Source organism: Neopelma chrysocephalum, unplaced genomic scaffold (genome assembly GCF_003984885.1).
Source record: "Neopelma chrysocephalum unplaced genomic scaffold, ASM398488v2 Primary Assembly neopelma1_23, whole genome shotgun sequence".
Lineage (NCBI taxonomy): Eukaryota > Metazoa > Chordata > Aves > Passeriformes > Pipridae > Neopelma > Neopelma chrysocephalum.
Window position 1 is genome coordinate 9,774,922 of NW_020897691.1, and position 12,481 is coordinate 9,787,402.

The following is a 12,481-nucleotide window of genomic DNA, read 5'->3' on the forward strand; positions in this document are numbered from 1 at the left end:
CCAAGGCAGGGTCACCCGGAGCAGGTGACACAGGAACGCGTCCAGGTGGGTTTTGAATGTCTCCAGAGAGGGAGACTCCACCACTCCCCGGGCAGCCCCTGCCCATGCTGCGGGCTTTCCCCACACCTCTCCCACGCCCCTGACACGCGCCACTGCGGGGGCGGAGCCACACGCCGAGGGGCGGGGCGCGCCAATAGGCAGCCATCTGCCGCAGCCCCGCAGCCAATGGTGGCCCGGGAAGCCGCCGCGCGACCGTTCCCTGTGGGATGCGGAGGAATGCCGGCGGCGCGGCCCACGGAGACCCGTCCTGGACGCACTGTGCGACGGCTTCCCCCTCCTGCTGCAGCGCTGCTTTACGGCACGCTGCCTTTCCCCCTGCCCACGACCACCTTTCTGCCCGGGCCGGGCGCGCGCGGGGGGCGGGGCCGCCGCAGCCAATGGGCGGCGAGAGCGCCGCGGTGACGGGCGGGGTGGTGGCGCGCGCTGCCGTAAAGCGGGGGGCGGGCGGTGCACGGGGCACTTGTCACCGGCGGCGGCGACAGCGCGGGGAGAGGCGGCCGGGCCGGGCGAGAGCGCCGTGCTGAGGGCGCCATGGCGGGGGCGTTGGGCCGCAAGGCCGTGGACTATGTGCGCAGCAAGGAGTTCAGGGACTACCTGATGAGGTGAGCGCGGCGCGGGGGGGTGTCGTCGCCGCGCCCGTCGCCCTGCTCTGCCCCGCCCCGGCGGCAGCAATCAGCGTCCCTTCCCCGACCTCCCCAGCCCCCCGCAGCCTCGGGGTGCCATTTGACCTCCGCGGGGCTCGCCCTCGCCGGGTGGGCGCCGGGAGGAGGCAGCAGCAGCCCGGCCTGAAGGTGTCGCGCCCGTCGTCAGCGCGGCCCCAGGGGGCGGTCGGGGCTGTCGTGTCCCGCCCCGTCCCTGGAAAACCGGGCTTGACCTTGAAGCGACGCGGCGCAGTTTGAAGCTGCCGCGGCAGCTGCGGCCCTCCGTGACCTTCCCTGTGCCGTCGGTGACAGCGGGCGGCCGCGGCGGTGCGGAGCTGCCGCCCCACTCGGAGAGGGAGCCCGGGGCCGGGACAGTGTGACCGCTGTCCGAGACAGGGGCACAAAGAGCCGGAGTCTGCTGTGGGCAGAAGCGAGTTTGGTCACAGGTGCAGTCTGAAGACCGCTTATTTAGATGTCCGAGTATGTATAAGTTGCTTCTTCCTTTCAGAGGCTTGTTAGAGCCCCAGTGTCATGGGAACGTGGCTTAAGTCGCCTCCCACACAGCTCCCTTTTGTCAAGCTTCACCTTGCGTGCCGTTGTAAGGGGTATGGCACCTTGAACTGAAATCACAAGCCTGTCTTAAAGAACAATTGCAGCACACTTAAATCTGGTTGAACCACTGTACAGGAGCAGTCTCGAGTAGTCTCTGGCTAACAGGCTGTTGGACAAAACTAAACAAATGAAAATGGATATTTCTAATAAAGGTGGTTGGGCAACCTTTTGCTATAGCTGTTGCTTACTGTTTTACCTACATCTATTGCAACCAGTGTTTGGTGTTGAGCAAGCATGTAGGAGGGCATCTGTTTATCTGAGAAATGGAGCCTTGGTTAAAGCAGCAGGAGATGGTGTAAGCCTGCGTGGAAGAGGGATAGTAAGGCCTTAAGCTTAAGGAGGGTAGATTTTTATTAGATATTAGGAAGAAATTGTTTACTGTGAGGGTAGTGAGGCACTGGAACAAGTTGCCCAAAGAGATTGTGGACTCCCCATCCCTGGAAGTGTTCAAAGCCAGGCTGGACGGGGCTTTGAGCAACCTGTCTGGTGAAAGGTGACCTGGCCCATGGCAGGGGGTTGGACCTAGATGATCTTTAAGGTCCCTTCCAACCCAAACCATTCTATGATTTGAAGTAGAGTGTTTGTTTGGCATTCACAAAATCAAGATCCACAGAAACAGTGGGGCAAAAAGATGAGTAAAATATGAGATGGAAGAGAACATACTTGAAGCAAAATGAAGACGGTCCAGAGCAGGCTTCTGTGATTCCTTCTGAAAGTCTTCAGGATATTATGTAAGCTTGATAGATGCATGTTAATGTTAATATTTATTTAATTGTAGCAGGATTCCTATCAATTATATAAATGGCCATTAGAACAGTGGTGTGCTTCATAATTAGAAAAACAAACAAAAATCTAGAAGAGATAACAGCTGCTTTATAATGCCGCAGCAGTTAGTGGAAGGATCTATTTCCTCACCAAAGACTGAGAAGATTTTTGAAAAAAACCCTTTTCGGATGTATTTCACTAGTCTTCAAACAAGCTATATAAATAAGACTGTATTGTAAAAAAGAAAAAGAGCATTCCACATGATTCTACCTTTGTGGAATGCGTTATGCCTTGTTATGTACAAAGATACTTGCTTAATTTTTAATTCTATTACTGGGTGTGTCATGAAGGGCGAAAGTCAGTTGCTCCATCTGGTGTGGCCTTTCAGCATCTTTTATGTCTTCATGTTGAGTGGAAAATTTAGATAACTGTCAATAAAAGTCTGTCTGTCTTCTCCATAGAAGAAATGGAGAGTTAACTCTTTGCATTTCTTCCTGAAGATTATTGATTCCCCAGGCTACAGGACTCTATCCTGAGGAAAATTCCCTTCTTTCTTTGCACATAGAGGAGAAGTTTTCTCAAAGCTCTGAGACTGTGGTGTCTCTTCAGAAAATCACCATCTAATCACTGCTTGTTTGTGGGAAATAATTTGAAGTATTGTTTGGAATACCACTGTTGTGCTTTGAATTGCTCGACTCTCAATAGAATAACTGAAGTTACCCAAAGTGGTGGAATTAAGTGCTTAATTATTATAGTTTGGGGCAATCAAAACTTGCAGACAACTATTGGAATACGTAGCTTCAGCTTCACAACTTCAAAAAATGAGAGCAAGCGTAATGAATGCATGCTACTTTTTTCAGGTGGATATATCTGGCATTAGAGTTGCATTATATTATGGGTTGCCTTTGGATCCTGCATAAGGAAACAAGAAAAATTGCTTTTAAAACTGTCATTAATAATTAATTGTTCTGCCAGTATCACATCTGGCTTTTCTCAAGTGATGACTGTAAATCATATAAATATAAATTTCCCCTAACCATGTCATAGTGCTTTAAAAAGAGCACAGTAAAAACGTAAGCTGTAGGTAGACTTTTCCTGCTTCTTGTCAAATGCAGCAGTAATGTTAATTTAAAACTAGCTGATTAGGATATGAAAGCTTGGTAGCTCTATATAGTATGAACTTGAAGTTGCATTTTTTCTAAAGATCCTAAAAATGGAATCTGTCACTAGAGTTGTATTACCTAAGCCACTAATAGTAGGCAACAGCATCCTCTTACTTCTTATTCTATTGATTTAAACCAACATCTTCTGAAAAACATCCAGTAAAACAGCTTCCCTCCTCTTCTGAGAGAGAAGACATATAGGTTATTCTAGACAACCTTCCTTTTCTTGTGGTGGAAGCCTGAATTATACATAAGGAGTCCCAAAATCTGGTAATAGAAAAATAAGCATGGAGAGTGCAGTCTTCTGGGGCACTTCTGAAATGTCTTTTCATGATGACTCAGCAGTAATGCAAATGTAGTGACTGTTAATGTAGAGGGCTCTGAAATAGTTCATTCCTTGTAAACCCTGAGCACTTTGTTATGTAAGCTCTCTTTTAATTGAAATGAACTTCAGAAGAATTAGCATCAGTAATATAACTAGAATTAGCTAATCTTCAGTTCTCATTAGTAAATTTGTAAACATGAGAACATAAGAACTTTAAAAAAGCCCATCCTCTCTGGTCTGTGCTAGAAGCTGAAAGACTCGATGTCTGCTTGTCTTTGTGCTCTAAGAACTGAACAATCTTAACTCTTTTGCAGAAGGGTCGTACCCCTTCCGCTCAGGGAATGACAGTGCGGGGGAAACAAATAGTGACAATTCACCTGTATTTGCTGAATGATCTCTGGTCTATTAATATCCTCATTGTCAGTATAAGGAAAATATATGCAGAAATCTTTGAAAAATACATCTTCCCCACTATAGCCTTTTTGGAATGAACTGTGGTATCAATATAAGGTATTGATCAGCTCTTGTGATGTCCAGACACTTATACAGAAAGCTGACACTTGGAAACTGAGTGAGTAAATCCAAAAATTGCTGTCCACAGTTCTGGAAATATTAGTACAATGTTTTCTTTGTCAACAGATTGAATGTAATACTTAAAGTTCTTGGAAACTAGTTTAGAATAGAGTCACTTCAGAAATAGATGTATGCACATACTGCAGTATCCTTACTGTTGGATATGATGCATTTGTTGCTGCTCTACTGGCTGCAGAGTTTTGGGGCTGGATGCTTGCCTCTGAAAGAGTCTATATGCCCTTGATTTGCCCTCTTCTAGGAGTATAATAACTGTTCCAGTCTCGTGATTGCGAGGACAACCTTGCAAGACCTTAGCCAGAGCTGCCTGCTCTGTTGAAATAGCATCAGTTTGATTCTATTTTAGGCTTTCACCTCCCTGAAAACAACTTCCACTTTCAAAACTAAGGCTGACTTCTGTTGGTACAAAAACATTGTGCCAGAAGACACACCTGAACTTGTTTAGTTAGGGTTTTGTGAAAAAAATGTAAGTATGCACTTGTCTTGTGAACTGCAATAAACTATTGCAGATCAGGTAAAAAGAAAACACAAAACAAGCGGTTAGACTAGTCAAGGGCATCCTAAGAAAGTACCTTGAACCAGTCTGTGGCTTGTTAACAAAGACTCACTGAAATGCACATCCAGTGTGATTTCCTCAGTAGACCTGACTGTTCCCTTACCATAGCTATTTATAAAATAATACTCTAAGAAGATGGAAATCAGTGTGAGGGAAGTGATGGTTACAAAATGTTCGGCAGCTCAGGACAGTGGTAGGCTTTCTACTACCCTACCTGTTACCTGGTTCTTATAAGTCATAACTTAGAACTAAGTCCTATCAGTATCTTTGTTAGAAAGAAGGTGCTTAAAAGTTCTGAAGCATTTTAGAAGGTTGAGTAACAAACAATCTTAAATATATGCTGTAATCCAACTTTCATGCATAGATCATTGTTATTACATAACTTAGTACCTAGATGATCGCTTAAATGAACCCCACACGTGACCAAAGTGTAATTGCATGTTAGATCAGTGGAAATGTGTTATAGCTCATGTTTGGTACAGCCACAGTTGGCCTAAACCTAGTGACAGTAAGATCTCTGGCAATCTTTGGTTTGACCTACTTACATACGTATACAAAGAATTCCAAGTGACTTCAAAGCATTCACTGAGGAATTTTAGCTGTTTAGCTTTGTCATGACAAAGCTTGATGGTCTTTGGCATCCTTTAAAACTAGTTGGGGTGGGATCTTGGATGTCTTCCACAGGCTATAATGGGATTTTATGTTGCTAGAAAAAAGAGTGCAGCAAACACTTGTCACAATAACAGCTCTTGAGGGAAATGGAATTTTTTAAATACTAATACAGTAATCAAAGTTTATGCCATGACAGCTTCCTGACTTGTTCCTATCTTCTATTTGTTGTACACTGCTCTCTATGGAGATTATGAAAGAAACTAACATTTTTTTCTTCTTTTTTCCATGTGCTTTTTGAATGGAAAACAATGATGGTGCACTTTAACAGTACGGTAAGAAAAGGGAGGGGATTTCTGTTTTCACATTCTTCATAACTTCAGTAACTTGCTGTCTTTTTGCCTCAGCACTGATAAGCCCTTGTCTGCACCAGAAGAGCATCCTACAAACCTCCAGGAGTGATGCACTAGTAACATTTAATTGCAAGTCTGAGATTAAGGTGTCCAAATGTTAGCTCCTTCAGAATGCCTTCAGTTAAAAGAGTTTCATTTTTTTAATACTCTTTGCTAAGGACATCAGAGCAGTCTGTAACTCATTCTTTTACATAACAATACTGGTACATGACCAAACTACCTGGCTTATCTTTATTGGCCTTTATGCCAGACAGTATAACTCTAATTAGAGACTCTTCTGTCCTTGAGCCTTTCAATTTGCTCCTGAAAACTGTGAGTGGGTATTTTATGCCTGTTATACTGTGTCATAATATTATGGAAGACTTGCTCTTCTACACAGACAAAAGACAAAGTGTATAGGTGTAGTTTAATTCTGTGTGTGGAAACTTCCAAGAGGTGCTAGCCTGAAGGCACTTAAAACTAGAGAGCCATCTCAAGTGAGAAAGTTCCAAATCTAATTCCCTGGTCAGCATAGGAAAGCTACTGCTGCAGCACTTTGGGATGTGAATTGATGGTTCTTCAGCTTGTGCAGCCTGACTTGAGGGGTTCATAGTTTATAGTGTATTATTTGGTTATGTTCTAATGGCAGTTGATTCAGAAAAAATGCCAAGATGACTTACTTTTCAAAACAGAGGTCATCACTAAGATCCTTAAAGCTGTAAATGTTTCATAGATTTAAAAAAAAATCAAGCTTAATTTTCTGAAACAGTTGTTTAAATGAGACTCCTGAAATGTCTTTAAAAACCTCACCAAGTACATGTAGTACCTCATCACTTAGAGTCTGCAGTCTACTTTAGTGTGGTGTTGATAAAACAAGTTGGCCTGCTGCATCACTGGGCAAATAATCATGGTTATGACTAGTTGTTTGTTTTCTGGTCGTCTCGTTGTCCTTTAAAACAATTTAAATGGCTACATTAAAACCTCTAAATCAATATTTTGTGTCCTGCTGACTTCATTTTCTGTGAATGTACATATCTTGTGTGTAAGTGGCATTATAGGTACATATGGCTGTACAGGGTAAATACCATGTAGCCATGCGACTCTTCTCAGTTATGCCATGTTACCTCTGATGTGCTTGAGAGGCTTTAACCATTGCAGATGTCAATTTTCCCATCAGTAGGAATATAGTAAACAAATGCATTTATTGCATTCTTCAGAATACTGTTGTTATAAATCTGAGTTTGGACTATTGCACATTCTGTAGACACTTGCAGAAATACTGCATTGTTTTGCATATTGTGCTAAGGTTCAACTATCAAAACAGCATGTCTAACTTAAACCCACTTTTTTCTATACTTTTTGTAGTTAACTTTCTTGTATTGCAACCCAAATCTGCAGGAAGCAAGTGTGGCTTTCAATCTTACTGTAGTATTACAAGCCAGTATCCAAACTGGCAAGAGCATCTTGTAATTAAAATTGCAAGAAATTTAAATATCCCCTTATAATTCCAAATCATTGAACATGTTGCAGTTAGAGAAAGTGTCAAAAGAATGGATACATCTGGTATCTACAAAGCTTTTTCTTGCAAAGTGCATCTCTTTTACCATATCTGTCCAAGTCACTCTTGAGAATCCTTAGTTTCCCATTAGAAGAACCTGATGCAAATGCTGTGTGCATCTTCCGTGGAAAGAATTCTAGTGAAGCCTTGTTACTCATAATGGTAGTGGAAATTGGACTTATGACACTATTTTTCTCAGTTCAGAGTCTTTTAGATAATACCCACCAAATGGAACTCTTGTTGGTTTTTCTGGCTTGATTCTTTCCACTTCTTGTCTCTGGTTCTTCTCTGGGTGTACACACCTGTAGCTACCTGCTCTACTATTGCATGTGTCAAATCACTGAGTTTTAAATAATCACTAAGTTGTTTGAGCAATTGCAGATGAAGCTCGGGGTAACAGTTTGGTTTGGTTGCATGGCCCTGCTCTTTCCAAGAGAGGGTGTTAACTCTCATAAGAAGATGCTTGCTGAGCATTTCTTCATCCTCATCATAATGTGAAAATGGTTTCAGTTCTTCATTTCAGCAAGTCCTTGTATTTTCATTATATTTTTGAGGAGTCTTATTTGAAAGAGATAAATGCTAAGTCTCTGCACAGAAGTGAGCTGTAAATCTGAGGTTATTATATGACAATGCCAATCAGGCTTTGTAATGACTGCTGAGCTATAATTACACAAAACTCCATTTCAATGACTTTACAGTAGCTCTTCTCCAGTTTGCAAGAATATTCAGAGTAGGTTCCTTTTCCTTCCTTTCTGAAGACTAGATCCCACTGAAAGAAGGGTTTAGTTTTTCTCTCTTACATCAAAAGTAGTCCCTGTCATTTTGTGAAAATTTTATCTGTAACCCTGTCCCCTGAAGCTTTGTGTGGCTAAGGAAAACTGTAAGAATACTGCCAGAGGTCTTTGATTTTATTTAACTTTTTTGTTTTCCCTCTTTACAGCACTTTTGGGGGCCAGTTGCCAACTGGGGACTTCCTGTTGCTGCTATTAATGACATGAAGAAATCACCAGAAATCGTTAGTGGCCGAATGACATTTGGTAAGACCAGAGACAAATTTCTTGTTAGTAAACTGACTGAAGAACACAGTTTCTGTCTTTCAAGCAGTGATATATTATCACTTGTCTGCAAACTTGTGATCAAAGCAAGGGTAGATATCAAATATCTTGTTGTATGACTTCAGAAGCCACTTGAATTGAGGTACTGAGAAGCTGCAGAGCTCTCTTTCAAAGAGCTTTCCAGTTATTCAGGAGGGGAAAGGGAGGCAGATCTTAAGCTCTAACAGTTTTTATCACCAGACTGTCTTCTAAAGTATAATTCTTGTTATCTTGTACACACACTTGTTAAAATGTATTTTTTTACCCAGTTTTATTCTTTGTATAAAGAGCAATGATGCTTTGTGGTTGGTTTAAATATTTAAATATTTACCAACACTGACCAAGTGAAGAAATGGTAATGCTTGATCAGCAGGGCGCAAGAAGCAGCAAAGCAGATCTTAACTTCTTGTAAAGCAGTTGCCTATGAAAGGCTAATGTGACTCTAAATGAGAGATTATTTTTAAATGAGAAATTATTTTTAAATGCCTGAGCAATATTTTTTTTCAACTTTTCCCTGGAACATGTATAGGTTTTGGCTAGATGGCTGTTTCTATTTTATAGTCAAATTCTTTTCTAGAATCAGAAATCTGGTAGCTTTAATTTATTAGCTTAACTTTGGCATTATGTCTCTTCCTTAACTAACTTAATAACTTAATTCTGAGTAATTTTTCTTCCCACAAGCAAAAACCTTTGGTTTAAGATAATTTATAGCCTCATCATCATTAGGCTCTGCTTAGAGTAATTCAGTCTCTTAGTCAGCTTCCTTGAGACAGAAGACTACTTTAAATAGTCTCCAGTAGAGTGAAACTGTTTTGCAAATAACATTTTGGTGGCAGCTACTCAGCTCAGCAAAGTTGAGACACTTTAATTTTTGCAAGTACATTTAGTGTGGTATGTACACAAATAATCTTTTTTTAATTCAAGCCTGTCAGAGCTTCACAAATCTAGTGAATTCTTGGGTTGTAATTTGCTGTATTTAAATGTAATTATGATAGAAGAACAGATTAAAATAATTTCTCATCTTTCTGGAAAGCAGGTAACAAAGCTTCACACTTCTGAATGTTCATGATTTCCTGGAGATGGAAACCTCCTTCTCTTAAAGTCCATTTTAATATGTTGCCAGCAAAAACCGTATTTAAATAATTGTATCTTTAAAAATACTTGGTCTTATACAAGTACTCTGACAATTTCTAGGACAGGCCACGTCTCATTGGGATTAATTCTTATTTTCTGGCTGAGATAGTTTAGGCAATAAACTAAAAAGACTTCAGTTTCATCACACGATAGTGTATCAGCAAAATACATTTTTTGGGGAAGCTGTAGCCCTGTAGAGAAATAAGCAGCGTTGTATCTTTGCTTGCATTGGATCCTCAAAGTGGACATATTTGTAGGACTATTGGAAAACTTAAAAGCAGCGAGAAATGTTCTACTTGTCAGTACGTTCCACTAATAGGAAAATTATACCTCAGTAAAATGCAGATATTTACAATCTATTAACAATATCTGTTATCTTTTGCAGCACTGTGTTGTTACTCTTTGGCTTTCATGAGATTTGCCTACAAAGTGCAGCCAAGGAACTGGCTTCTTTTTGCATGCCACTTGACTAATGAAGTCGCACAACTTATTCAAGGAGGACGACTGATCAAATACAGGCAAGTCGCACTTTGACATTTTAAAGTCATAAACTGATGACTCCTGTAATACCCTGTTAGTGGTTTTTAACCATGGTGCAAACCTCTGCATGGTTTCTGAACTTGTTTTAACTTTATTACCTTTTGCAAACATATTAATAAGCTTGTCAGTAGGCTGAACTTGTTACCTTGCACCTCCTTTGAACTGTCTGAGGTGTGCACATAGAAAAGGCAGGAAGCCCTCATGGTCATGGGTGGATGTAGACAGGGCTTTCAGCAGATGCTGGCTATTTTGGGGGTTGTTTCATGCATTATGTTGATGAGTCTGCATGTGTCCGTCTTGGTAACTAATTCCTGAGATGGAAACATCCATAGAACTGTGAAGGAGTTGTATGTCTGAAAGAGAAACTGAGCAAAACCTCTCAGAGTTGACCGTTCTATATGTGAGGTAAATCCAACCGATGTGACTGGGGAACAGACTGCAATCAGTCTCACGCCCTCATCGCGTAGCAAATAGTGCAGACACTGGCCCGAGCAATCCTGATGAGTCAGGATTATGACTTTTCTCTTTTCTGCTCCAAGTAATTGATGTGGAGCAATGGGAGGAAGAAAACTCTTGAACTATAAATTAAACAATGAGACTAAGGAAAACTGCAAGTGAACTTGCCTTTGTGTAAATCACTGGCCAATGTCCTTCATTCATAATGGAGTTTTACTGTAAGTTCAGATTTATTTTTTTATAACCATTGTTATTCAGTATTCACTCTTACAAAAGCTGTTCTTCTTTTGGCAGGCTGGAGAAAAAGAACTAAATATGTAACTTGAAATAAGCCAGGGAATGTATTCATCCTGAATTACAACCAAGGAAGACTTGCCATCTACAGTTGCTGTGACAATTACAGTGGGGATAAAACAGAAACACCTATTATGAATACGACCCCACCAAGAATTCTTCTACTAATTTTTTTATCTTGCCTTTTAAAAAGTACTATTCAGCAATGTAAACCATTACATTTAAATTTTTGCTGCCTTACAGATCCTTAATAACTACCCTTTTAATAAAATGTCAACTCAGCCAAATAACACGCAATATTTGAAAACCAACTTTTTTTCTAACAGTCTACAAAAGTGGCCCATGATGGTTTGACAAAACGAGTTTTCAAATCAACACGAACAGAGGTCAGTAAACAGAACTGTAGGTGGTATCATTGTTCTATGTATTAACATATTCTTAAAAGCCATTTAACTTGAATGCATTCATTCCTATTCTGTCTCTTTTTTTTTAACTTGAGCAGTGGCTTGCTGATCTACAAGAACAAATGTGTAGATAGGCAGCCTGGAAGCGACCAGCCATCCCTCTTCCCTTACTGCATGCCTTGTCTGAGTAAGAGACTTTATTAACATACATTTTTAAGTCTCACATTATTTAAAGAAGGCTTGGAAAAACAACAGCATAGCACTGAATGAAGGAAGGCAACAAAGTTTGATACTATTCTTTGAGAAGTTCTAAATGGATTTGATTTTTTCCCTACTGTTTGAGTTGTTCTAGATGTATGTAATCCTTACACAGGCAAAAACTTAGTGTGTTTGGAGTCTAAGATCTGAAGGACACAAAGTGCCTTTCAGTAGTTTTTGACTTCATTGTGAGAGGGGTTTTTCTGCATGACCTGCCTGAAAGTTACATTGCTGTAAAGATAAAAATGACAAGGAATGTACGTTACAGATTTTTTTCAGTGCAGTGTTTTTGAACAATAAACATGTTCCAAATGGCAATAAATCTCTTGAACACTTGGAAAAGTTTTGGTTTTCATATTGTGATACCAGATCCTAAAGTGAAATTTTAGTATGGAGTGTCACTTTATTACTGTAACAGCATGAAGCAAAAACAGACTCAAAAAGTAAATGATATATACTGAGTTTAGGTAAGCGTTCTCTGGATCCTAATACCTAGCACTTCTTTTCCCTTGCAAGGAGAAGAGGATGTGGGTTCTTGAGTCAGACTGATGCTGAGACAACTTCCTGCTGTGATAGGCAGGGTTGAATTCAGAGCTCTCACTATCATGGCTAGGCTTCGCGAATGAAGATTTGGGAAGGGCTCTACCGACGTTTGTTACAAACGCGCTGGTGGCTAAAAAGGCCAATACGAGATAGACACGTCTGGTTGCAAAAGGCACAGCAGAAGGGACTCCTTAGGTGGTGTTTTCTGCAAGACACAATTCTTTCTGCGTTGTCTTTTCTCCTCAAGAGTGATCCTGCGTGCTTTCTCAAAAGCATCAGTGGTGTTCAAGATAGTGTGTCTCCAGACCTCCCGATTGGAGGCCAGAGTAGACCAGTTATGTTGATCAATATGGCCAAGGCTGAGATGTTGTTTCAGGGAGTCCTTATATCTTCTCTTCGGGGCTTCTCTCATGCGGCAGCCAGTGGCAAGTTCACCATAAAGCAAGATCTTAGGGAGGCAATGGTCCTTCATCCTTGAGATGTGCC

The 12,481-nt window shown here is 41.2% G+C and overlaps 1 protein-coding gene across 1 annotated transcript; it reads left to right on the forward strand.

Annotated features, from left to right (window-relative positions):
* Positions 1–492: 492 nt before the first annotated feature.
* MPC1 (mitochondrial pyruvate carrier 1) lies at positions 493–11,789 on the forward strand. The gene is made up of 5 exons (XM_027686685.1): positions 493–662; positions 5,654–5,657; positions 8,213–8,309; positions 9,886–10,018; positions 10,791–11,789. Exons 1-5 carry the CDS (start codon positions 592–594, stop codon positions 10,807–10,809), a joined length of 324 nt encoding a protein of 107 aa, XP_027542486.1. The 5' UTR covers positions 493–591; the 3' UTR covers positions 10,810–11,789.
* The last annotated feature ends 692 nt before the right edge of the window (positions 11,790–12,481 follow it).

Coding starts and splice junctions, on each gene's coding strand:
- MPC1 (XM_027686685.1), top strand. CDS start 592: ATGGCGGGGGCGTTGGGCCGCAAGGCCGTGGACTATGTGCGCAGCAAG. Junction 8,310..9,885: donor TAGTGGCCGAATGACATTTG/GTAAGACCAGAG, acceptor TATCTTTTGCAG/CACTGTGTTGTTACTCTTTG.